This window comes from Schistocerca piceifrons, chromosome 2 (genome assembly GCF_021461385.2).
Source record: "Schistocerca piceifrons isolate TAMUIC-IGC-003096 chromosome 2, iqSchPice1.1, whole genome shotgun sequence".
Taxonomy (NCBI): Eukaryota; Metazoa; Arthropoda; class Insecta; order Orthoptera; family Acrididae; genus Schistocerca; species Schistocerca piceifrons.
The window spans coordinates 111,264,528-111,289,031 of NC_060139.1; the positions used below are offsets into that span (position 1 = coordinate 111,264,528).

At 40.4% G+C, this 24,504-nt stretch overlaps 1 protein-coding gene across 1 annotated transcript in view; it reads right to left on the minus strand.

The window, feature by feature from the left end:
- LOC124776955 (calpain-11-like) overlaps nucleotides 1-24,504 on the minus strand; it is a 205,493-nt gene that overhangs the window by 4,582 nt on the left and 176,407 nt on the right. Inside the window, exons 6-7 of the mRNA XM_047252188.1 lie at nucleotides 8,187-8,358; nucleotides 2,817-2,953 (exon numbers count right to left, since the gene is read on the minus strand). Of these exons, the coding sequence (XP_047108144.1) occupies nucleotides 2,817-2,953; nucleotides 8,187-8,358 (309 nt within the window). The remainder of the gene's footprint in view (nucleotides 1-2,816; nucleotides 2,954-8,186; nucleotides 8,359-24,504) is intronic.

Genomic DNA, 24,504 nt, shown 5'->3' on the forward strand with positions numbered 1-24,504 from the left:
TATCTCACTGTACTGGTCCTGAAATTGGACTTGAAACTCTGATTGTGTAAGACAGTTCTGGCTTTGTTGTTAGTACTGATTTGGGCTTGGGCTACTTGCAGCAATAATTTCAATTCTCTAAGGCATTTTAAGCCATTGCCAGGAATCGAACCTGGGCCCTTCCGTTATAGTTGGAGTCACAAATGATGGCAGTCAAGTTTAGGCTTATTCTGCACACCTACATTATGCCTTCTTTGACAGCCAATGAGCATTCAGGAGTGTTCAGAGCACTCTGCTCTGAATGCCATAGCTAATGTAAACATTAAATGTGACCGTAGCAAATTGTTTAGTGAATTTTTATTCCATTTGTTGCAAGCTATCATCACTGATGGTGGTGGTAAGTGACGCTTTCTGCATAAGTAAGAGAGAGACATAATTTGCAGGATATATGCTTTCTTCAAGCGGAAAGCAAGAGCATGCGTCTACCCTAACTGTTGTTTGGAATCGTCAACAATGCAAAACCTTTTGTAGATCTGACTGAAGAAAATTGCTGTGCTGATCATGCAGCAGCTACTGAAGTGGACTGATTTCCTGCTTATCACAAGCAGCTGCCTGAAACAATTTGGCTATCCGTGGACACTTCCTGAACAGGCCCGAACTTCCAAATGTCACACTGTCTACATTCCTATACCATAGTCCCCTCCCCTACATTCATCACTTAATGCTATCAGTTTTACTCTGTATTCCTGTACCAGTGAGAATGAGACAATGAAGAATCAAGTCCCATGACATTATTGTCTAGTGTAGGGGTTCCCAAACTTTTCCTCTGATAGAACACTGAAAATCCTGGTACTTTGCTGGAACACTTTGTTTATTATGAAGGTTAATAAAATGAACAAAATTTCAAAAAATTAGAAAAACTTGTTTTATTAAGCAATTACTTCAATTCTTAAAAATGAGAAAAATGTTGGAAACAAGCCACATTATTAGTAGTTATTTGCAGAGTGCTTATTCACTTCCCACAGAAACATGGTGTTCCATGAAGCACAGTTTGGGAAACCCTGGCCTCGTGCCCACCTCGGCATATAACATTACAAGTAAAGAAAAAATGAAGGCAGAAGTGTAAGTCTTATAAGACAAACCAGATATGGAAATTTTCTAACCCTCGTATTGGCACGACATCATGTGTCATATACGCAGTAATTTATTTTCCCTCATAAGAACTTTTACTTCAGCATAGTTTTCTTTGTGACCTTTGAGATTTCTTTGCAATGTTGATCATTTCTAGACTCCCAAACTTCACATTTTACACCCAAGTTGATGTTATCATTTACCTCATGATGTTTTATAATTTGATGCACCAGGCAGCAAGCAACATAGATCTGCATTTTACATATTTAAGGAACACAGGTAGGAAAGTTATTGAAATAGCATGAAAAGTCTTCACCTGACTGTATTACAACTTTTAAAAGGCACTATCCCTGTCTTTAGTATTTGGTTGACTAAGATAACTTTATAGGTGCAAGTGTTCAGATGACAAATTTTACATTAGATCAGCAGATGATCAAACAATTGAATGTTTGGATCACTATAAACCAGTCTCAACAATACCTGATCACGTCGTCATTTGAAATTGATGGGTGAGACTGATGGTAGATGTGTCTACTTACATTTTATATTTTATGTGAAAACGAGAATATTTTGTAGGCAAATGTAAGATAAATATCAAAACATTCAGAATGTGCATGACATCGTAAGTAATTCTAGCAAAGTTATTCCAATGTCTTCCGTGACCATCTTTGTTGTCAGAGTTGCGACAGTTGTTAAATGCAACAGAAAAAAAAGCTCTATGGAAATGTCTCTGTCACAAGAGATAATCTGATCTGTAATGACATCTTTGCAGCTGACAATATTGGTTATGTATTGAAGCTTGCGACATTCCTGAAGCAAGATTCACAGTGCTGACATTTTTTGCTAGGTATCAAGAATTCCTGAAGCCATGCAGATTCAGCATAGTTTATGGTTTCTTGAAGCCACTCTTACTATGTCTGGTCATTAGATAGGAAAAATATTATCTGTACAAGGAGACAACAATTTCTGTTATTGATACAACATGACAAACTTCATGAAAATTAAAGAGTTTTAGGATGGTGTTTTATACAGTTCCATGATAGCAACCTAGGCTGTGCAACACTTGTCAACCTTCTCAGATAATTTCTTTCACACCCTGCAATGTAGCATCTCTGGAAAATGTCATATGTCATGGGCACTCCTTTTTTGTGATTCTTTCTCATATTTTATTGAATCCCTGTTCCAGTCAACCACAGCTTTAGTGAAATACAGTTCTCATCACAATGGCACACATTTTGTGGTGAATATCCATTGCGGACAGTCCCTTGTCCCACAACAAACATACAATTATGCACTTTTTTAGGAGGGTACATTAATGTAGCACATATGCTGCAGGTCAGTAACTGTTGACTGTGACATACTTTGTATTATATATTACCCATTTATATGCTGCAACCTGCTAGCTACACAGAGGTGCAAAATTTAAAACTTTATGCTGTATTCTGATTTACGACTTACATATTGATGCACCAATGTAGCATATGCATACCTATGATAAGTGCAAAGTAGAGAGAGAGAAAGAATAACACTTATCTTGGAGGGTTTAAAGAGAAAATAAATATACTGATAATGAACAAAGATGGATGATAAATTCCTGAATTACTGAGAAATTCATGTTTCTCACCTATTTTAATCTGCTTATTAAGCATTTGCTTCATTTATCTGGTGATATATATACATATGTATGTATCTTGAAACTATAGTACCTGGTGTCTAATCCAATAGAACCAGTGAAGCTGTCGCTGGCACCATGAATTTTCAGCCAGCATGTGCCATCACTGTCATCGTGGTACACTTCACCAATAGTATATATATGCCTTCTTCTGAATTCAGGAGATGTATGCTGTAGTGCAGAAGAAATATTTTAAAGCCTGTTCCACATATAAGAGGTTAATTACAAACTGCCGCTTACTGTCATACACAGGGTTGCCAAAATACAACTAACCTTCAACCAAACACCAGTTCTAACACTAAGCAATCACTGTTAAATATACTGATAAAGATTTTTGCATAACAAAGCATGTTTTATGAGTTCATACACCAAAAGAAGTTGAACCAGAAAGTATTTGATGAAATGAAAAATTGAGGATCAAAATGTTACAATACTACTTCTTTCAAAGAAGCAAAATTGTATTTTCTTTGTTTGCTCTGAAAGCTTTCACTCATGCTCTGCTGAAAATTTGAAAGAATAAAGATGTAGGTCATTCTGATCATATTCTGACATGGCTATCTTTTTAATTTCCACCTGTTCTGTTAAACAGCTTTGCATTTCTTTCATACTTTTCTGCAGGTTGCTTGAGCAGTGCTTTTTAATGTTCAGACTGAATTCAATTAATTTCTTGATGATAGCTTTGCTGTTTGGATTTCATTGTTATGAAATGCCAAAAACATTTTTAAGGCCAGTATTATTGTGACCACCTTCGTGAAGTAATGGAAGGGTACTGGATATTTTACCTGTGTTGTAAGACAATTATGAGAATTATATGATAAACAACTGGAAACTGATGATTGGGATTTCACAAAAGAAGTTTTTCAAGAAGTAGTAACTTCTGACTAAAATCAGAAATATAGCTTTGCAGAAAAGGTTAGTTTCTGACATAAATATGCTCAAATAAACAGTGAGCAACATGTACAGGAAGGATAGGTATGGTGGAACTTCACACAGCGAGCATAATTCATTCCAGAATCTTACTTGTAGTGTGAAATACTCATTAAGCGAAACAATTTATTCTGTATAAATTAATGTACAATATGATAAAGCGTTGCATGTAGACAAAGTACTAAAAGTTTTATCTTATACATTCCATTTCTTCAAAGAAAGTTGCACATACAGTATTATGTACTGTATTATTCACAATATGTAACTAATTCAGAAAATTGCATGCACAGTATTATGTACCGTATTACTCACAATACATAACTAATTCTTTTTTACTAGGAAGCTATCTATAGTCATTTGTTTTTGGCAAAAATGTGACACAGCATTACCGTCAAATAAATGTATAGTGTATGTAGCCATTGCTTTAAAGGGGTGGTGATTTTCAATGTGTGATGCAACCAATTCCCATACATTCAGCATTTCTCTTACTGTGCCAGAAGATTGCTGCTTTGCTATTACCACCTTCTCCTCCTCCCCTGAAGAACTTCTCTCGATAACTTCCTGCTGTGAACCACACTGCAACTCCATAAGCTCCTTGATGGGCATTCCTTGGCTGTGATGTTCCATAAGCTCATCAGTATCACTATTATCCACCACTAGTCCCATGCTCTTGGCCAAAGACACAATCTCGTTGACTAAAAGCTCCACGGATACTGACTCCAATGCCTCCGAGTCCCATTCGACAATGCATTCCGGACAGAGCGTCTTCCAAGCAAAAGAGAGAGTTCTCTTGATAAGACCTTCCCACACCTTTTTGGTCATCTTGACGCAGGCATCAATATTGAAGTGACATTTCCAAAGAGAGAGATTGGTAGCTTCAGTCAACTCAGAATAGTGCCCAAAGAGTGCTTTAGTGTAGAGCTTTTTAAAGTTAGAAATAATCTGCTGGTCTGTTGGCTGGAGTAACAGAGTGGTATTGGGAGGCAGAAACTGGATCTTGATGAATTGAAATTCTTCAAGGTGGTGGTCTTGTAGGCATGGAGAATGGGCAGAAGCAATGCCCATAACAAGCCAATATGAAGTGGCAGTTATCTCAAGCAACTGTTTTTTCACCGAAGGACCAAACACTTCATTTATCCAATCACAAAAAAGATCACACCCCATCCAAGCCTTGTTGTTGGACCTACACATCACATTTAACCTTCTCTTCTCGACTTTACACTTCTTGAAACCTCATGGAGTTTCTGAATGGTAAACAAGCAGTGGTTTAATTTTCAAATCGCCACCTGCATTGGCACAGAACAGCAGTGTGGTCTTTCGTTGGCTTGTGACCGGCTAATGCATTATCCTTTGCTGTTATAAAGTTATGCTTCAGCATCATTTTCCAGAACAGACCTGTCTAGTCACAATTAAAAACCAGTTGTGGCAGATAACCCTCAATATCTACAAGCATTTTGAAGTTGCTAATGAAGTTCTCTGCCATCTTTGGGTTGGGGCTGGTTGCTGTGCCATACCTCAATGCTGTGGATACCGGTTCTTCTCTGAAACTTCTCGAACCACCCATGGCTTCCCTTCAGTGCTTCTTCGGCCACTGATGATCTTGGCATCTTCTAAACAAGGTTGGCAAAAATCATTCTCACCTTCTTACAAATGATGTTCTCACTAATAGTGTCGCTTTGCAATTGCTTTTCATTTATATATATAAGGAGCAACCTTTCAACATCATCCAGAACATAAAACCTTCATTCAGATACTTTTGTTACTCCCTTTGAAGCATCTATCTCCTTAATCTTGTCCTTGTTCTTGAGGATAGTGCAAATAGTTGATGTAGGCCAATTGTATGTGCGTACTACACACCATGTTCACATTTTTCATTGATTTTATGTTTCATTTCTAAGGTCATTTTCTTTCTCGTATGGACATCGTCTTACGGCTTTATCTTCGGATACACTTCTACAAAGGCTATTAAAATTTGCATATGAAAAAACACTGTGTGAACACAAGCTTAGAAAAATGTACGATCGCAAGCTGCACTAAGATGGTAGCAGAAAGTGCACTAAACCCTTACTGCGGTATGTACTAAAGACATTGTTCATACGCCACTGCCGACAATGAAAGGTGTTCATATTGTTGAACATTTCCTCTGCTGTGCGTGAATGACTGGTGACATCACGCTAAATCGTCATCACTTTTTATGCGAAACACCACTCATTAAGCGAGTCATGTTTTTACAATTTGTTTTGCTCATTATGACAATTGCACATTATGGGAGGTGCTCGTTAAGTAAGGTTCCCCTGCATTGTTCGCAATTGAAATGGACATTAGTGCTTCTGTAGATTTACAATTAAAAGTAGGAGCTTGAGAAGTTTACAAGGACAGTGTTCAAAGTTTTTCCAGGAAGTTATTTATGTTGCAAAGAATCAGACATATAATATTAACCTGCTAGGAAGTTTCATTATACATAGTTTTTTAACATTCATATTAATCTTAGAAGAAAATGTATCCTATGGCTGGTGCCACATTGAGCTTCCCGTATTCCAATTCCTTCGATCATGCCACTCCCCTCCTTGTAGTGCTCTGGCACCCATTGCGTCCTGAACCTCTCAATTCCAGCTCCTCTTAGGTCATCCACGCTTTCTGCTGGGGTCAATTACCACCTTTCTTCGGCCATCAGCTATTGTCCATCCTTTCTAGATGTCCATACCTCTTTAGAAGTTTCACCTCTATGGTGTCTGTAATTATTTTGACAGCATAGCTTGTCTAATGTTGGTATTTGGTTCATGGTCCAGCTTTGTTTTCAACAACTGAATGATATATCACCTGCTTGGTCCTTTTGGCTATTTTGTTATTATTAAATTCAAATTCAGTTGTCGTATGGTCCTACAGCCTTCCCCTATTTTATTATTTATGTCATCTTCATTTTTTCTGTTTGATGACATAACAGCCTGGTGCTTAAAAGACTTACATCCCCTTATCTTATGGGCTCCAACTTTGAGATCCTCAGTGGCATTGTCACCAACCTTTAAATATTCAGTTTTTGTTAATTTAATTGTGAAGTCCCATCTTTCATACTCCTCTTTTAACTTCTGAAGCATGTACTCAGCATCATCCTGGTCTCCTGCTACAGTGACCTGATCATCAGTGAAGAGAAGTGTGTACAAGATTTCACCCACACGTGGACTCCCATGCCTCAAAATTTGCACCTTCAGGTGTTAAGTGTTTCCTTCGCATAGATTGGTGTGTTTGTATGTTTCAGTTCTACGGGGTGTTCCAGGAGGAGTGGTCATTCGAAGCAAAAAAGTCTATTAAACACGGGCTCTATAATGCATACTTAAGACCTATAAGCACTTCTTCATCTCTGATACTGTGAAACGAATGTCTTCTACTGCAAGCTCTTTACTTTCCAAAATTTCAGAGGAAATAGGAAAAATTGTCCTGTAAACATGGACTCTGAAGTGCATATCTTAAGAGCTATGAGTACTTGTTTAATAGGAGAGGTGTATTTCATAGAAGCAAAGATGAACTATTGCTTATAGCTCTTAAGATATATACTTTAGAGCCCATGTTTACTAGACTTCTTCTACTTTGAATGATCATTCCTGTCATATCGCTGAAAACTGACCATTTTACCTGGGACACTCTTGTGTATCGACTTGAATGATGGAGCATTCAACACGTGTGTGTTTGTGTAAATTTACTCAGCAAAAAATTGTGTCACAAATTTTGTCTTTAAATGATGGTTGGGTTTTGCTTTAAATACAAGTATATTTGTTATTCGTATTTAAAGCAAAACACAATTATAATTTAAATACAAAGTTTGTGATGCAATTTTTTGCCGAGTAAATTTATACTTCAAGTACAAGTATATTTTATAGTATATATGGTATATTTTATAGTATAAGTATTTAAAGTATATTATACTTTAAACACAAATATATTTGTTACAAGAAGAGAATAGCTTTCAAAATGTGGTGCTACAGAAGAATGCTGAAGATCAGATGGGTGGATGACATAAGTAATAGGAGGTACTGAACAGGATTGGGGAGAAGAGAACCTTGTGGTAGACTCATTCTGAAGCATCAAGGGATCACCAGTTTAGTACTTGAGGTAAGCATGATGGGTAAAAATCATATAGGGAGACCAAGAAATGAATACAGTAAGCAGATTCAGAGAGATGTCGGTTGCAGTAGTTACTCCAAGATGAAGAGGCTTGAGCAAGATAGAGTAGCATGAAGATTTGCATCAAACCAGTCTTTGGACTGAAAACAAATAACTGCTAAGTCATTCACGAATTCTAAAGTTTTCACAAAAGCCAGTAAAAATTAAAATGAGATTAATATGTAAACTTTCATTAGAACAGTCTTCTAAAGATTTAATGAAATCATTGATCAACTTGAAAGAACTACACCAATCCACAATCTGTTTTCCTATCTTAAAATCATTTAGAAAGTAGCATCACAGGCTCATCAGTACATACCTTCACATTGAAACCCATGAAGGAACCATTTTTCCCCCCTTCTGTGACTACATTCAGTATTTCGTTGAGATTATCTTCATAAATTTCTACTTCCTGACATTTGTAACTTGTTAGACACTGCAGTCCTTCTGATACATTCGCACCATTTAGATTATCGTAAGACTCATTTAGTCTGAAATAAAACATGTATGAAAATTATTCAAAGTATGTAATTCTTAATTTATGACTTATTAAAGATGCGCATGTACAGGAAAATCATAGAAACTTTTAGAGATAAGAGAAACAGCTGTATTAATGTCAAACTCAAATGGCAAGCCAGTACTAAACAAAGAGGAGAAGGCCAAAAGGTGGAAGAAAATAGACTGAAGGGGTTTACAAGGAAACAAACTTAATGACAATATTATATAAAGAAAAGAGGAATTGGATGAAGGTCAGATTGGAAATGTGATAGTGTGAGAAGAATTTGACAGAGCACTGAAAGACATAAGTCAAAAGACATCACTCCCTCATAATTATTGAGATTCTTGGTGGAACCAAACATGACAACACTGTTGAACTTGGTATTAAAGACATAAATTTGACAGGCACAGTACTCTCAGATTTCAAGAGGAATGTATTAATTGCAAAACCAAAGAGTGCTGGTGCTGAAAGGTGTGAAGATACCAAATCATTAGTTTAATAAATCATGATTGCACAATGCTACAACAAATTATTTACAAAGGTTTGCAAACTCTGGTATATGCCAATGTGGGGAAGGATCGTTTTGGGTTTTGGAGAAATAAAGAAACACGTGAGACAATACTGCAATCATATCTACATCTATAGGACTGCTCTGCAATTCACACTTAAGTGCCTGGCAGAGGGTTCTTGAAACTACCTTCAGACTATTTCTCTACCGTTCCACACACTAACAGTGCATGGGAAAAATGAACACTTAAATCTTTCTGTATGACCTCTAAATTCTCTTATTTTATTGTGATGATCATTTCTGTGAATGTAGGTTGGTGACAATAAAATATTTTCACACTCAGATAAGAAAGTTGGTGATTGAAATTTTGTGAAAATACGAGGGCAGTTCAGTAAGTAATGCAACACATTTTTTTTCTCGGCCAATTTTGGTTGAAAAAACCGGAAATTTCTTGTGGAATATTTTCAAACATTCCCGCTTCGTCTCGTATAGTTTCATTGACTTCCGACAGGTGGCAGCGCTGTACGGAGCTGTTAAAATGGCGTCTGTAACGGATGTGCGTTGCAAACAACGGGCAGTGATCGAGTTTCTTTTGGCGGAAAACCAGGGCATCTCAGATATTCATAGGCGCTTGCAGAATGTCTACGGTGATCTGGCAGTGGACAAAAGCACGGTGACTCGTTGGGCAAAGCGTGTGTCATCATCGCCACAAGGTCAAGCAAGACTGTCTGATCTCCCGCGTGCGGGCCGGCCGTGCACAGCTGTGACTCCTGCAATGGCGGAGCGTGCGAACACACTCGTTCGAGATGATCGACGGATCACCACCAAACAACTCAGTGCTCAACTTGACATCTCTGTTGGTAGAGCTGTCACAATTGTTCACCAGTTGGGATATTCAAAGGTTTGTTCCCGCTGGGTCCCTCGTTGTCTAACCGAACACCATAAAGAGCAAAGGAGAACCATCTGTGCAGAATTGCTTGCTCGTCATGTGGCTGAGGGTGACAATTTCTTGTCAAAGATTGTTACAGACGATGAAACATGGGTTCATCACTTCGAACCTGAAACAAAACGGCAATCAATGGAGTGGCGCCACACCCACTCCCCTACCAAGAAAAAGTTTAAAGGCATACCCTCAGCCGGTAAAGTCATGGTTACAGTCTTCTGGGACGCTGAAGGGGTTATTCTGTTCAATGTCCTTCCCCATGGTCAAACGATCAACTCTGAAGTATATTGTGCTACTCTTCAGAAATTGAAGAAACGACTTCAGCGTGTTCGTAGGCACAAAAATCTGAACGAACTTCTCCTTCTTCATGACAACGCAAGACCTCACACAAGTCTTCGCATCCGAGAGGAGCTCACAAAACTTCAGTGGACTGTTCTTCCTCATGCACCCTACAGCCCCGATCTCGCACCGTCGGATTTCCATATGTTTGGCCCAATGAAGGACGCAATCCGTGGGAGGCACTACGCGGATGATGAAGAAGTTATTGTTGCAGTACGACGTTGGCTCCGACATCGACCAGTGGAATGGTACCGTGCAGGCATACAGGCCCTCATTTCAAGGTGGCGTAAGGCCGTAGCATTGAATGGAGATTACGTTGAAAAATAGTGTTGTGTAGCTAAAAGATTGGGGAATAACCTGGTGTATTTCAATGCTGAATAAAACAACCCCTGTTTCAGAAAAAAAATGTGTTGCGTTACTTATTGAACTGCCCTCGTATCTGGCTCCAACAAAAAACGTCTTTGTTTCAATACTTGACACACCGTCTTGCTCATCGTATCTGTGACACTCATTACCCTCTTTTGCGATAATACAAGCTGAGCTGCACTCCTCTGAACTTTTTCAATGTCCTTCATAAATTCTATCTGGTAAGTATCTCATATAGCATTGCAGTACTCTAGCAGAGGATGAACAAGCATAGTGTAGGCAGTCTCTTTAGTAGACCTCTTGCACCTTCTAAGACTGTTCCAATTTAAGTTGTTCGTAATTATAATTCCTGGCTATTTAGTGAAACTGACAGTCTTTAAATTTGAATGATTAATTGTGTAATCAAAATTCAACTGTCAGAGACAGCAAAGGACTTGGAAGAGCAGTTGAATGGAAAGGATAGTGTCTTGGAAGGAGGGTATAAGATGAACATCAACAAAAGCAAAATGAGGATAATGGAATGTAGTCGAATTAAGTTGGGTGATAATGAGGGAATTAGATTAAGAAATGAGACACTTAAAGTAGTAAAGCAGTTTTGCTATTTGGGGAGCAAAATAACTGATGAGGGTCGAAGTAGAGAGGATATAAAATGTAGACTGGCAATGGCAATGAAAGTGTTTCTGAAGAAGAGAAATTTGTTAACATCGAGTATAGATTTAAGTGTCAGGAAGTCATTTCTGAAAGTATTTGTATGGAGTGTAGCCATGTATGGAAGTGAAACATGGACGATAAATAGTTTGGACAAGAAGAGAATAGAAGCTTTTGAAATGTGGTGCTACAGAAGAATGCTGAAGATTAGATGGGTAGATCACATAACTAATGAGGAAGTATTGAATAGGATTGGGGAGAAGAGAAGTTTGTGGCACAACTTGACTAGAAGAATGGATCGGTTGGTAGGACATGTTCTGAGGCATCGAGGGATCACAAATTAAGCATTGGAGGGCAGTGTGGAGGGTAAAATTCGTAGAGGGAGACCAAGAGGTGAATACACTAAGCAAATTCAGAAGGATGTAGGTTGCAGTAGGTACTGGGAGATGAAGAAGCTTGCACAGGATAGAGTAGCATGGAGAGCTGCATCAAACCAGTTTCAGGACTGAAGACCACAACAACAACAACAACAACCGATTTCATGTTGTACTCATGTGGATGAACTCACACTTTTCCTTATTGGGAGATAATTTCCACTTTTCACACCATTCATCACACCATTCAAGTATCATCTCTAAGTCATTTTGTAATTGGTTTTGATCTTCTGATGACTTTACTAGATGGTAAATGACAGCATCCCCTCCCAGGGGACACTGCCATGTAGTAGGCACCATCAGTGCCGGGCGGGAGGGCTTGTGTGCTTCCGTGGAGTCGAGAGCTGTGCTGACGGTAGTGTAGCTACTGGCAGGTTCATCAAAGCCAGATTGGTCTCGACTGAGGAGCCAGACAAAGTGTGTCCAACAACATAGGGCAGGGAGGGCTCTAGTGGTGTAGTGAAGCCAGCTTCCCTAGGGGAGTAAACCTAATACGAATCCTGGTCCTCCAGGCTGGGGGTTGGGCATGGGGCTAACAATCCTGCATCGTAAAAATTTTATACCGTTACTGAAACACATAAGAGAGCAAAATGGACAGACACCTCGTTGACAACCTTTGACTTGAAAACAAGAGCAAGAGTGGGGTTTCGGAATGTAAGAACGATTTTACTGGCGATACTTGGACTGAGCGAAACATGATGGAATGGTTTTGGGAAATTCAGGCTAAGAGATGGAAAGACACTTCTGTGTTCTGGGAAAGAGGAAAGAGAAGACATGAAAATGGAGTGGGTATACTACTGACAAGAGAAGCAAAGAGAAGCTAATGCCAATCTCAGATTGGATCATTACAGCACAATTCAAGACCTGAGTAAGAAATATACACTACTGGCCATTAAAATTGCTACACCAAGAAGAAATGCAGATGATAAACGGGTATTCATTGGACAAATATGTTGTTGTTGTTGTTGTTGTGGTCTTCAGTCCCGAGACTGGTTTGATGCAGCTCTCCATGCTAACCTATCCTGTGCAAGCTCCTTCATCTCCCAGTACCTACTGCAACCTACATCCTTCTGAATCTGCTTAGTGTATTCATCTCTTGGTCTCCCTCTACAATTTTTACTCTCCATGCTGCCCTCCAATGCTAAATTTGTGATCCCTTGATGCCTCAGGACATGTCCTACCAACTGATATCTTCTTCTAGTCAAGTTGTGCCACAAACTTCTCTTCTCCCCAAACCTATTCAATACCTCCTCATTAGTTACGTGATCTACCCACCTAATCTTCACATTCTTCTGTAGCACCACATTTCGAAAGCCTCTATTCTCTTCTTGTCCAAACTATTTATTGTCCATGTTTCACTTCCATACATGGCTACACTCCATACAAATACTTTCAGAAACGACTTCCTGACACTTAAATCTATACTCGATGTTAACAAATTTCTCTTCTTCAGAAACGCTTTCCTTGCCATTGCCAGTCTACATTTTATATCCTCTCTACTTCGACCATCATCAGTTATTTTGCTCCCCAAATAGCAAAACTGCTTTACTACTTTAAGTGTCTCATTTCCTAATCTAATTCCCTCAGCATCACCTGACTTAATTCGACTAAATTCTGTTATCCTCTTTTTGCTTTTGTTGAAGTTCATCTTATATCCTCCTTTCAAGACACTGTCCATTCAGTTCAACTGCTCTTCCAAGTCCTTTGCTGTCTCTGACAGAATTACAATGTCATCGGCGAACCTCAAGGTTTTTATTTCTTCTCCATGGATTTTAATACCTACTCCGAATTTTTCTTTTGTTTCCTTTACTGCTTGCTCAATATACAGATTGAATAACATTGGGGCGAGGCTACAACCCTGTCTCACTCCCTTCCCAACTGCTGCTTCCCTTTCATGTCCTTCGACTCTTATAACTGCCATCTGGTTTCTGTACAAATTGTAAATAGCCTTTCGCTCCCTGTATTTTACCACTGCCACCTTTAGAGTTTGAAAGAGAATATTCCAGTCAACATTGTCAAAAGCTTTCTCTAAGTCTACAAATCCTAGAAACTTAGGTTTGCCTTTCCTTAATCTTTCTTCTAAGATAAGTTGTAAGGTCAGTATTGCCTCACGTGTTCCAATATTTCTATGGAATCCAAACTTCTACCAGTTTTTCCATTCGTCTGTAAATAATTCGTGTTAGTTTTTTGCAGCTGTGACTTATTAAACTGACAGATCGGTAATTTTCACATCTGTCAACACCTGCTTTCTTTGGGATTGGAATTATTATATTCTTCTTGAAGTCTGAGGGTATTTCGCCTGTATTGTACATCTTGCTCACCAGATGGTAGAGTTTTGTCAGGACTGGCTCTCCCAAGACCGTCAGTAGTTCTACTGGAATGTTGTCTACTCCCGGGGCCTTGTTTCGACTCAGGTCTTTCAGGGCTCTGTCAAACTCTTCACGCAGTATTGTATCCCCCATTTCATCTTCATCTACATCCTCTTCCATTTCCATAATATAGTCCTCGAGTACATCGCCCTTGTATAGACCCTCTATATACTCCTTCCACCTTTCTGCTTTCCCCTCTTTGCTTAGAACTGGGTTTCCATCTGAGCTCTTGATATTCATTGACATTGGACAAATATATTATACTAAAACTGACATGTGATTACATTTTCACACAATTTGGGTGCATATATCCTGAGAAATCAGTACCCAGAACCACCACCTCTGGCCGTAATAACGGCCTTGATGCGCCTGGGCATTGAGTCAAACAGAGCTTGGATGGCGTGTATAGGTACAGCTGCACATAGCTTTAACACAATACCACAGTTCATCAAGAGTAGTGACTGGTGTATTGTGGTGAGCCAGTTGCTCAGCCACCATTGACCAGATATTTTCAATTGGTGAGAGATCTGGAGAATGTGCTGGCCAAAGCAGCAGTCGAACATTTTCTGTATCCAGAAATGCTCGTACAGGACCTGCAACATGTGGTTGTGCATTATCCTGCTGAAATGTAGGGTTTTGCAGGGATCGCATGAAGGGTAGAGCCACGAATCGTAACACATCTGAAATGTAACATCCACTGTTCAAAGTGCCGTTAATGTGAACAAGAGGTGACGGAGACGTGTAACCAATGGCACCCCACACCATCATGCTGGGTGATACACCAGTATGGCGATGATGAATACACGCTTCCAATGTGCATTCACTGTGATGTCTTTAAACACGGATGCGATCATCATGATGCTGTAAACAGAACCTGGATTCATCCAAAAAAATGATGTTTTGCCATTCGTGCACCCAAGTTCGTCATTGAGTACACCATCGCAGGCACTCCTGTCTGTGATGCAGCGTCAAGGGTAACCATAGCCATGGTCTCCGAGCTGATAGTCCATGCTGCTGCAAAGTTGTTGAACTGTTCATGCAGATGGTTGTTGTCTTGCAAACGTCCCCATCTGTTGACTCAGGGATCGAGACATGGCTGCACGATCCGTTACAACCATGCGGATAAGATGCCTGTCATCTCGACTGCTAGTGATATGAGGCTGCTGCGATCCAGCATGGCATTCCGTATTACCCTCCTGAACCCACCGATTTCATATTGTACTATCAGTCATTGGATCTCGACCAACGCAAGCAGCACTGTCGCGATGCGATAAATCACAATCGCGATAGGCTACAATCCGATCTTTATCAAAGTCGGAAATGTGATGGTACGCATTTCTCCTCCTTACATGAGGCATCACAACAAAGTTTCACCAGGCAACGCCAGTCAATTGCTGTTTGTGTATGAGTAATTGGTTGGAAACTTTCCTCGTGTCAGCACGTTGTAGGTGTTGTCACTGGCGCCAACCTTGTGTGGATGCTCTGAAAAGCTAATCCTTTGCATATCACAGCATCTTCTTCCTGTTGGTTAAATTTCATGACTGTAGCATGTCATCTTCGTGGTGTAGCAATTTCAATGGGCAGTAGTATATATCTTATGCAGTGTTATGCACCCACAGAACAAGCAGACACCCAAGAATAGGACAATTTCTATGGACAATTGGGAGAGGTTCTAGCCAGGATCAAACACAAAGATGTAAAAATCATGATGGGAGGCCTCAATGCCAAGATTGGTTGTGAAAATGAAGGGCTAGAGAAAGTTATGGGAAAACACAGTACTGGAGTCCAAAATGACAACAGCGAGCATTTTATTGATATGTGCCTTAACAACAGGCTGGTTATTGGAGGATCAGTGTTCTCACACAAACTCTGCCACAAAATAACATGGCTCTCACCAGATGGCAACACACAAAATCTGATCAATCATTTTGTAATTAGCCAGATGTGGAGGCATTCCCTTCTTGATGTCCGAAACAGAAGAGGTGCTGACTGCGGAAGTGACCACCATCTTGTAATAGATGAAGTATGGTTAAAGATTGCTGCTGCTGGTAATCAAGATGCAAACTGCATGCAGAAAAGATTCAATATTAGAAAACTTCAAAACAAGGACATTAGAAAAGAGTTTGTGCTGGAGTTGAAAAAATGTTACAGTCAGTTTGGAGGATCAAAGTGAGGAAGAGGCAAGTACACAAGTGGAGAGGAAATGGAATAAAATCAAGAAAAATTTCCTAAATTCCAGTGAGAAGGTATTAGGATTCCAGGACACCAGAAAGAAGCTATGGATATCTGATCATACGTGGCAGAAGATTGAAGAAAGAAGAGAAATACAGGCCTTGATCAACCAGTGTAGGGACAATGAAGAAAAACAGCACCTTAGGGCAAGGTACAATGAAGTTCATTGGCGAGTGAAGAGAAGTGCTAGATCTGATAAAAGAAATTGGGTAGAACAGCTTGCAGAAATTGCTCAAGAGGCAGCAGAAAGGGGCGATTTGAAAGAGCTATATAATATCACCAAACAGCTGTCCCAGAAAAGCTTTAGCGAAAGTAAGCCAGTGAAGTCAAAAGAGGGTGAACTGTTGACCAGCAGTGAGGAGCAGCTAAACCGATGCACAGAATGTGGTGTCACCGCCAGACACCACACTTGCTAGGTGGTAGCTTAAATCGGCCGCGGTCCATTTAGTACATGTCGGACCCGCGTGTCGCCACTGTGTGATCGCAGACCGAGCGCCACCACAAGGCAGGTCTCGAGATACGGAATAGCACTCGGCCCGGTTGTACGACGACTTTGCTAGCGACTACACTGACGAAGCCTTTCTCTCATTTGCCGAGAGACTGTTAGAATAGCCTTCAGCTAAGTCCAGGGCTACGACCCAGCAAGGCGCCATTAGCCTTACATAGTTTGATAGTTATCATATGAAATGTCTCATCAAGAATGCTGTATTCGCATCAAAGAATAAAAGATAAGTATTTGAGGAGCTGCATACTTTTCTTATGAGAATTCACTACTTATCCTGTTCCAGAATTCACGCCCGTCTGCGTTAGATAGCGTGCATTTCGGCCGCCTCATCACAGAATATTTCAGTTGAGGTATTCAACATGACCCTGATCCATCAAGAAGAACAAGACCAGGAGGGACTAGACCAATAGGAAACGCCTGCACTGCAAATCAGCACTCATCCTCCCAGCAAGAGTGAAATTATCAATGCTCTTAAAAGCTGCAAGAATAACAAGGCACCTGGTGTAGACAGTGTGGTGGCAGAAATGCTCAAGGTAAACTATGGAGTTACAGTAGATATGTTACTGCCCCTGTTCCAAGAAATCTGGAACACAGAAACCATCTCGGAAGATTGGAGGAAGGGAATCCTTATCCTGTTGCCCAAGAAAGGAGACCTGACAAAGTGCAACACACTTTCGTCAATACCCAGTAAAGTATTTTATAGATTGTTTTAAACTGTCTCAGAGTGCCCACAGGTAGTAAGCTCAGGAAAGAACAGGCTGGTTTCAGATAAAGCAGATCATGCACAGACCAAATCAACGCCTTGAGGATCACTATTGAGCAATCCATGGAACGCTGCTCTCCTTTGTATCTGGCTTTTGTTGACTTTGAAAAAGCCTTTGACAGGGTGCAGTGTGAAGCCATCTGGAAAACAATACAGAGTTATGGATCACCTCCAAAGATAATCAGTATCGTGAAGATGACATACAGAGAATATATTTGTCAGGTGAAACATGATGGGAATCTCTCAGAACCATTCATCTTAAATTTTGGAGTAAGGCAGGGTTGTTTGCTTTCATCACTGCTGTTTTTGCTGACATTAGATGGCATCATGAAGAAGGTAACCAGGGAGAAAAGGAGAGGTATACAGTGAACTATATATGATAGCCTGGAGGACAACATCTGCCTTCTGTCCCACACTTTCAAGGATATGAGTGAGAAGCTTAAGGAATTGGAAACAGAAGCTCAGAGAGTTGGAGTAAAAATAAACACAGCTAATACTAAAGAGCTTAGGATGAACAGTAAAAGCAAGAATGCACTAGCTGTGAAAGAAGAGGGGGTGAAGAGCGTTTTTTATCTGGGAAGTATTGTTTCCAAAAATGGAGGGGTGATAGAAGACGTTGAAAGTAGGATCAAAAAGGCAAAAGGGGCCTTTGCCCAGCTGTGACCAGTTTGGACGTCTTGTGAAATGATGTTCAAGGTAAAGCTTAAAATCTTTGACTCAAATGTAAAATGTGTTCTCTTTTACAGGTGTGAGACGTGGAAGGTGACAGCACAAATTAAAACAAGAGTACAAACTTTCATTTCATCAATAAATGTTTGAGGATGATTCTGGGATTATGCTGGCCAAATGTTATCTCAAACCAAGAACTATGACAACACACCCAACCATGGGAAGCCGAGATAAATGTAAAAGAAGGGAAATGAAGATGGATTAGACACACCCCGAGAAGAGGCCCCCAACATATTCCAAAGCAGGCCTTAGAATGGAACCCACAAGGAGCAAGGAGGACAGGCAGGCCGAGGTCAACTTGGTGCAGGACTGTTGTAGGTGAGGTGGCAGCCGTTGGCCAATCCTGGAGTAACATCAAGAAGATGGCAACAAACAGGGTCAGCTGGAGAGCTCTAATATGTGCCCTATGCTCCATATCAGAGTAAAAGGAATTAAATCAAGAAGTAAGTCAAATGACAGCATCACCTGCAAACAAAGAGAGCTTTCAGATTATCTCCTAAATCGTTTATGTAGATTAGGAACAGCAGAGGGCCTATAATGCTTCCGTGAGGAATCTCGGATGTCATTTCTGTCTTACTCATCAATTTTCTATTGATTACTATGTGCTGTGATCTTTGTGAGAGGAAATCTCAGATCCGGCAGCACGGCTGAAGTGATATTCAATAGGCACAGAATGTGATTAGAAGTCTCTTACAAGGAATAGTATCAAAAGTCTTCTGGAAATACAAAATTATTAAGGCTTTTGTCACCACTTGTTGAAACCTAGAAATGCGGAATCAATTTGAGATCCCCAGTCAATAGCACTCATTACTTAGTGTGAATAAAGAGCTAGTTGTATTTCACAAGAATGATATTTTCTGAGTCCATGCTGACTGTGTATCAATAGACCTTTGACATAATTCATAATGTTCAAACACAGTATATGTTCCAAACTCCTACTGCAAACAAACATTAGTGATATGGGCTTGTAATCAGCTGATTACTCCTGCTTTCTTTCTTGAGTATTGGTGTGCCCTGTGCAAAATTTCAGTCTCTTGGTATGAATCTTTCATCTAGCAAGAGGTTGTATATGACTGCAAAGTACAGAGTTATTGTATCAGAATACAGAAGACTTGTCTTTACTAAGTGCTTCACTACACCGAGGATATATGCTTCTAAGCTACTTTTGTTGACTTGTCTTAGAATGTACAGTGAGGAAAGGCAAGCATGTATTTATAGCATCAGCAGGTTTAGAGAAGGCTTTTGACAATCCTGACTGAAATAAACTCTTTGACAATTTGAAAGCAGCAGCGATAAAATACAGGGAGCAAAATGTTATATGCAGCTCGTACAGACACCAGACAGAACTTATAAGAGTAAATGGACATGAAAGGGAAGCAGTAATGGAGATTAGAGTGAGACAGGGTTGTAGCTCATCCCTGGCTCTATTAAGACTGTTTCTTGAGCTAACAGGAAAGAAAAACTAAGATATTGTAACAGTCATGCACAAATATGCCAAAGCAAAAGTACAAATGTAAATTGTGTGTGTGTGTGTGTGTGTGTGTGTGTGTGTGTGTGTGTGTGTCTGAGGGCACACGAATGACCCATAAACTGGTGGTGACAAATAAATTGTAAAAGAAAGCAGCTCAGGTGGATCTTATTACAACAGTATACACATTTTACACAGTTTAAAAAAGATGCTGTTGGAGACGGCAAAGGGCACAGAAGATCAGTTGAACAGGTTGGAGAATGTCTTCAAAAGATGTTACAAGATGAAAAAAGTAAAACAAGAGTAATGGAATGTAGACTGACACACTAGGTAATGTTGAGGGAGTTAGATTATCCCATGAGACATTAAAAGTAGTCTATGAGGTTAGGTACTTCTGCAGCGAAATAACTTAACAATGTCTCAAGTAAAGAGGATATAAAATGCAAATGCAATGGCAGGAAAATTCCTTCCAAAAGAGAGTTATAAAATTTGAGTGTTAGGTAGTCCTTCTGAAACTACTTGTCTGGAGTGTACAACAAGTGAAATATGGATGATAAACAATACAGAAAAGTAAAGGATAGAAGCTTAAGAAATGTAGAGCTACAGCACGATGCTGAAGATTATATGGTTAGATTGAATGACTAATGAAGAGTACTAAATGAATGGAATGGAAGAAATGAAGTTTATGGTAGAATGGTTTAATTGATGGGACGCATCGTGAGGCATCAAGAAATCATCAGTATGGTAATGGAGGCAAATGTGAGGAGTAAAGACTGTAGAGGGAGGCCGGAACTTGACAACAGTGATTATGTTCAATCAGCTGTAGAGTGCAGTAGTTATTTGGAGATGAAAAGGCTTGCACAGGATACACCAGCATGGTGAGCAGTGTCAAACCAGTCTTTTTACTGAAGACGACAGCGATAACTACTACTACTAGTACTATTACTCACAAAACCTATCTATGAGTGACACTCTGAAGGTATTGAGTAGGGCTGCATTCTGATGCACTTTTACCTTCCCAAGAAATGTGAATGATAGCAACAACAAATCTAATTGAATTGAGTTTCAACAATATGAAATGATGGAAGGGTTTGTATCACCTTCAGATCTGTAGATTAAAAAGAAAAGAAAAAAAAAAAGAACAGCTCCTTGAGTACATGCATCTTCTCATGTTTATTCTGTTTTGCATGTGCACTGTTTTTACATTGAATGAAGAAATTTAAATATGAAACAAATTTTCTCGAAGATGAATTTTCTTGCTTACACAGAAAACATGTTTCATGTAAAGATAATTATTGAAAGGATGGCTAATGTTTCTACCAGCAGTACTCACATTACAGACCAGATCACATTCTATTTGGGTTATTTCTTTTTTTAGAAGTGAAATAAACATTCCACATGTGTAATTTTGAATCTCTATAAGTGACTATGTCTGGTTACAACAATTATTGAACAACTACGTGGAGGAGGTATGTATTAAGGCAATTTATGGAAGTGGTTTGGGAAGTTGTATGTAAAGGATTGTTAGTGGCGCCAAAGTTAGTATCCATTTACTTGTGGAAGACACAAGAACTGAAGTTGAGGGTGGCAAAGCAAAAGCAGAAATGCTTAACCCTGTTTTCAAATGTTCCTTTACAAAAGAAAACTTGGGAGTATTGTCCCAGTATAATTCTTGTACCACCGAAAAAGTAAGTGAAATAAATATTAGTAATGTCAGTGGCATTGAGAAGTAGCTGAAATCGTTAAAATTGAACAAAGCTCCAGGGCTCAATGGCAACCCTGTCAGATTCTGTACTGAATTTGCAGCTCAGTTAGCACCTCCTTTTAACTATAATGTGTTGTAGATCCCTCAAACAAAACACTGTGCTGAGTAATTGAGAAAAAGCATGGGTCACTCCCATCCAATATCTGTAACATCCATTTGTTGTTGAATCTTAGAACATATTCTGAGCTGAAACATAATAAGGTATCTCATATGAAATGACCTCTCCATGCCAACCATAATAGATTCCAAAAACATCGATTGTGTGAAACCCAACTCGCACCTTTCACATGTGACACACTGAAAGCCTTGGCTCAAGGCAGTCAAGTAGTGCAGTATTCCTCAATATCTGAAAAGCATTTGACTCAGTCCCACATCTACACTTATTATAAAAAGTGTGATCATATGGAATATCAAGCGAAATTTGTGGCTGGACTTAGTATTTTTTGGTAGGGAGGATGTACCAAGTTTCTGGTTGGAGAGTCATTGACAGATGTAGTAGTTATTTTGGAAGCGCCCCAGGGAAGTATATTGGCAGCCTTGCCATTTATGTGGTATATTAACGACATTGCAGATAATATTAATAGTACCCTCAGACCCGCTGCAGATAATACAGATATCTATAATAAAGTACTGTCTGAAATAAGCTGCATAAATATTGAGTCAGATTTTGATAAGAATTCAAAATGGTGCAAAGATGTGTAACATATTTTAAATGTTTAGGAATGTAAAATTGTGCACTTCATAAAATGAGAAAACATAGTATCGTATGATATATCAATGAGTCGGATCTCTCTCTTCACCACTACCATTCCCCGCAGTCCTACATTCTAAATGCTTCCCAAAAGTCCATAAACCCAACCACCCAGGATGCCCTATTGTGGCCAGGTGCTGTGCCCTGAGAATCTCTGCTCTTGTAAAACACCACCTTCAACCTATTACCCAGAACCTACCCTCCTACATAAAAGATACCAACTATTTCCTCCACTGACTCTCCACAGTTCCTGTCCCTTTACCACATGGTACCTTGCTCGTCACTATTGGTGCCACCTCCCTTTACACTAACATTCCTAATGTCCAAGGGCTTACTGCTATTGAACACTACTTTTCCCAACGCCCAACGGATTCCAAACCAACAACCTCCTTCCTAGTCACAATGACCAACAATATCCTCACCCACAATTACTTCTCTTTTGAAGGCATTACCTACAAACAAATCCGGGTACAGCTATGGGCACCCGCATGGCACCATCGTATGCCAACCTATTCATGGGCCATGTAGAGGAATCCTTCCTAAACATCTGAAACCCTAACCCCTAACCTGGTTCAGATTCATTGATGACACCTTTGCGATTTGGATTGAGGGTAAGTACAACTTCTCTACATTCCTCCAGAACCTCTTCAGCTTTTCCTCCATTCACTTCACCTGGTCCTTCTCAACTGAACAAGCCACCTTCCCAGATGTTGACCTCCACCTCAAAGATGGCTACATCTGTACCTCTGTCCATATCACTAATCAAACCCACTAAGCACCAGCAGTACCTCCACTTCCAACAGCTGCCACCTGTTCCATACCAAGAAGTCCCTTCCATACAGCCTAGCCACCCGTTGTCGTCGCATCTGTAGTGATGAACGGTCCCTCTCGAAATATACTGAGGGTCTCACTGAAGCCTTTACAGACCATAATCATCATCCCAACCTTGTACAAAAACAGTCACCTGCCACCTCCCAAAGCCTCACCATCTGGCCACAGAGGAGAATTCCTCTCATAACTCAGTACCACCCAGGACATTCTCTGCCAGGGTTTCAACTACCTCTCGTCATGCCCTGAAATGGGAAACGTCCTGCCCATTATCCTTCCCGCCCCTCCCACAGTGATATTCTCCCATCCACTGAACCTACACGATATACCCATCTATCCCTACACAACCCCTTCTCCCAACCCCTTACCTCATGGCTCATACCCCTGTAATATGCAAGACGTGTCCCACACATCCACCCCCCCCCCCCCCCCCCCCCCCGCTCCCACCACCACCTACCCCAGTCTGGTCACAAACATCACCTGTCCCATCAAAGGCAGGGCTACCTGTGAAACCAGTCACATGACCTACAAGCTAAGGTGCAACCACTGTGTTGCAAAGGTGCAACCACTGTGTTGTATTCTATGTGGGCATGACAACCAACAAGCTGTCTGTCTGCGTGAATGGCCACAGGCAAATTGTGGCCATGAAACAACTGGACCACCCTGTTACAGAGCATACCACCCAACACGACATCCTTCATTTCAATGACTGCTTCACAAACTGTGCCATATGGATCCTTCCCACCAACACCAGCTTTTTTGAAATGCAAAGGTGGGAACTCTCCCTGCAAAATATCCTACATTCCCGTAACCCTCCTGGCTTCAACCTTCGTTAGTCATCGCCCTCACTCATCTAGCCCCTAGAACCTAGTCTTTTTACTTCTCTCCTTTTCCACTACTCCCCCCCCCCCCCAAATCTCTCTCCCCTGCCTTTCTAACCTCCCGACTGCACCGAGCTGCCCTATCCTCTCCCCACCTCACCCCTGCATGCTCTCCAGCAGCACATCACCAGCACATCACCATCCCCCACCCCTACCCTGCTATCCCTCCCCACTCCAGCCTCCTCCTTACCCCCACCCAGTTGCCTCTCCCATCATACACTGCTGCTGCTGTTACTTGTAGCAGGGCTTCAGCTGCCAGAGACTGTGGTCATGCGTGTGTTTGCGTGAGTGTTTGTCGTCTATTTTTGACAAAGGCCTTGTTGGCCGAAAGCTTTTGTGACATTCTTTTTGTTGTGCCTTTCTGTGACTCAGTATCTCCTCTATATCATGAGTAGCATCTATCCTTTCCATAATATTGTTACAATGTTCATATAGGCTCAGTCATGGTTAAAGCAGGTGGTGACTTAAGTTTATTGGTAGAATACTGGTGAAATTTAATCAGTCTACAAAGGAGATTGCTGACAAATCACTCATGTGACCCAACCTAGAATCTTGCTAAAGTGTGTGGGATCCACACCAAACAGGACTAACAGGAGATATTGAACATAC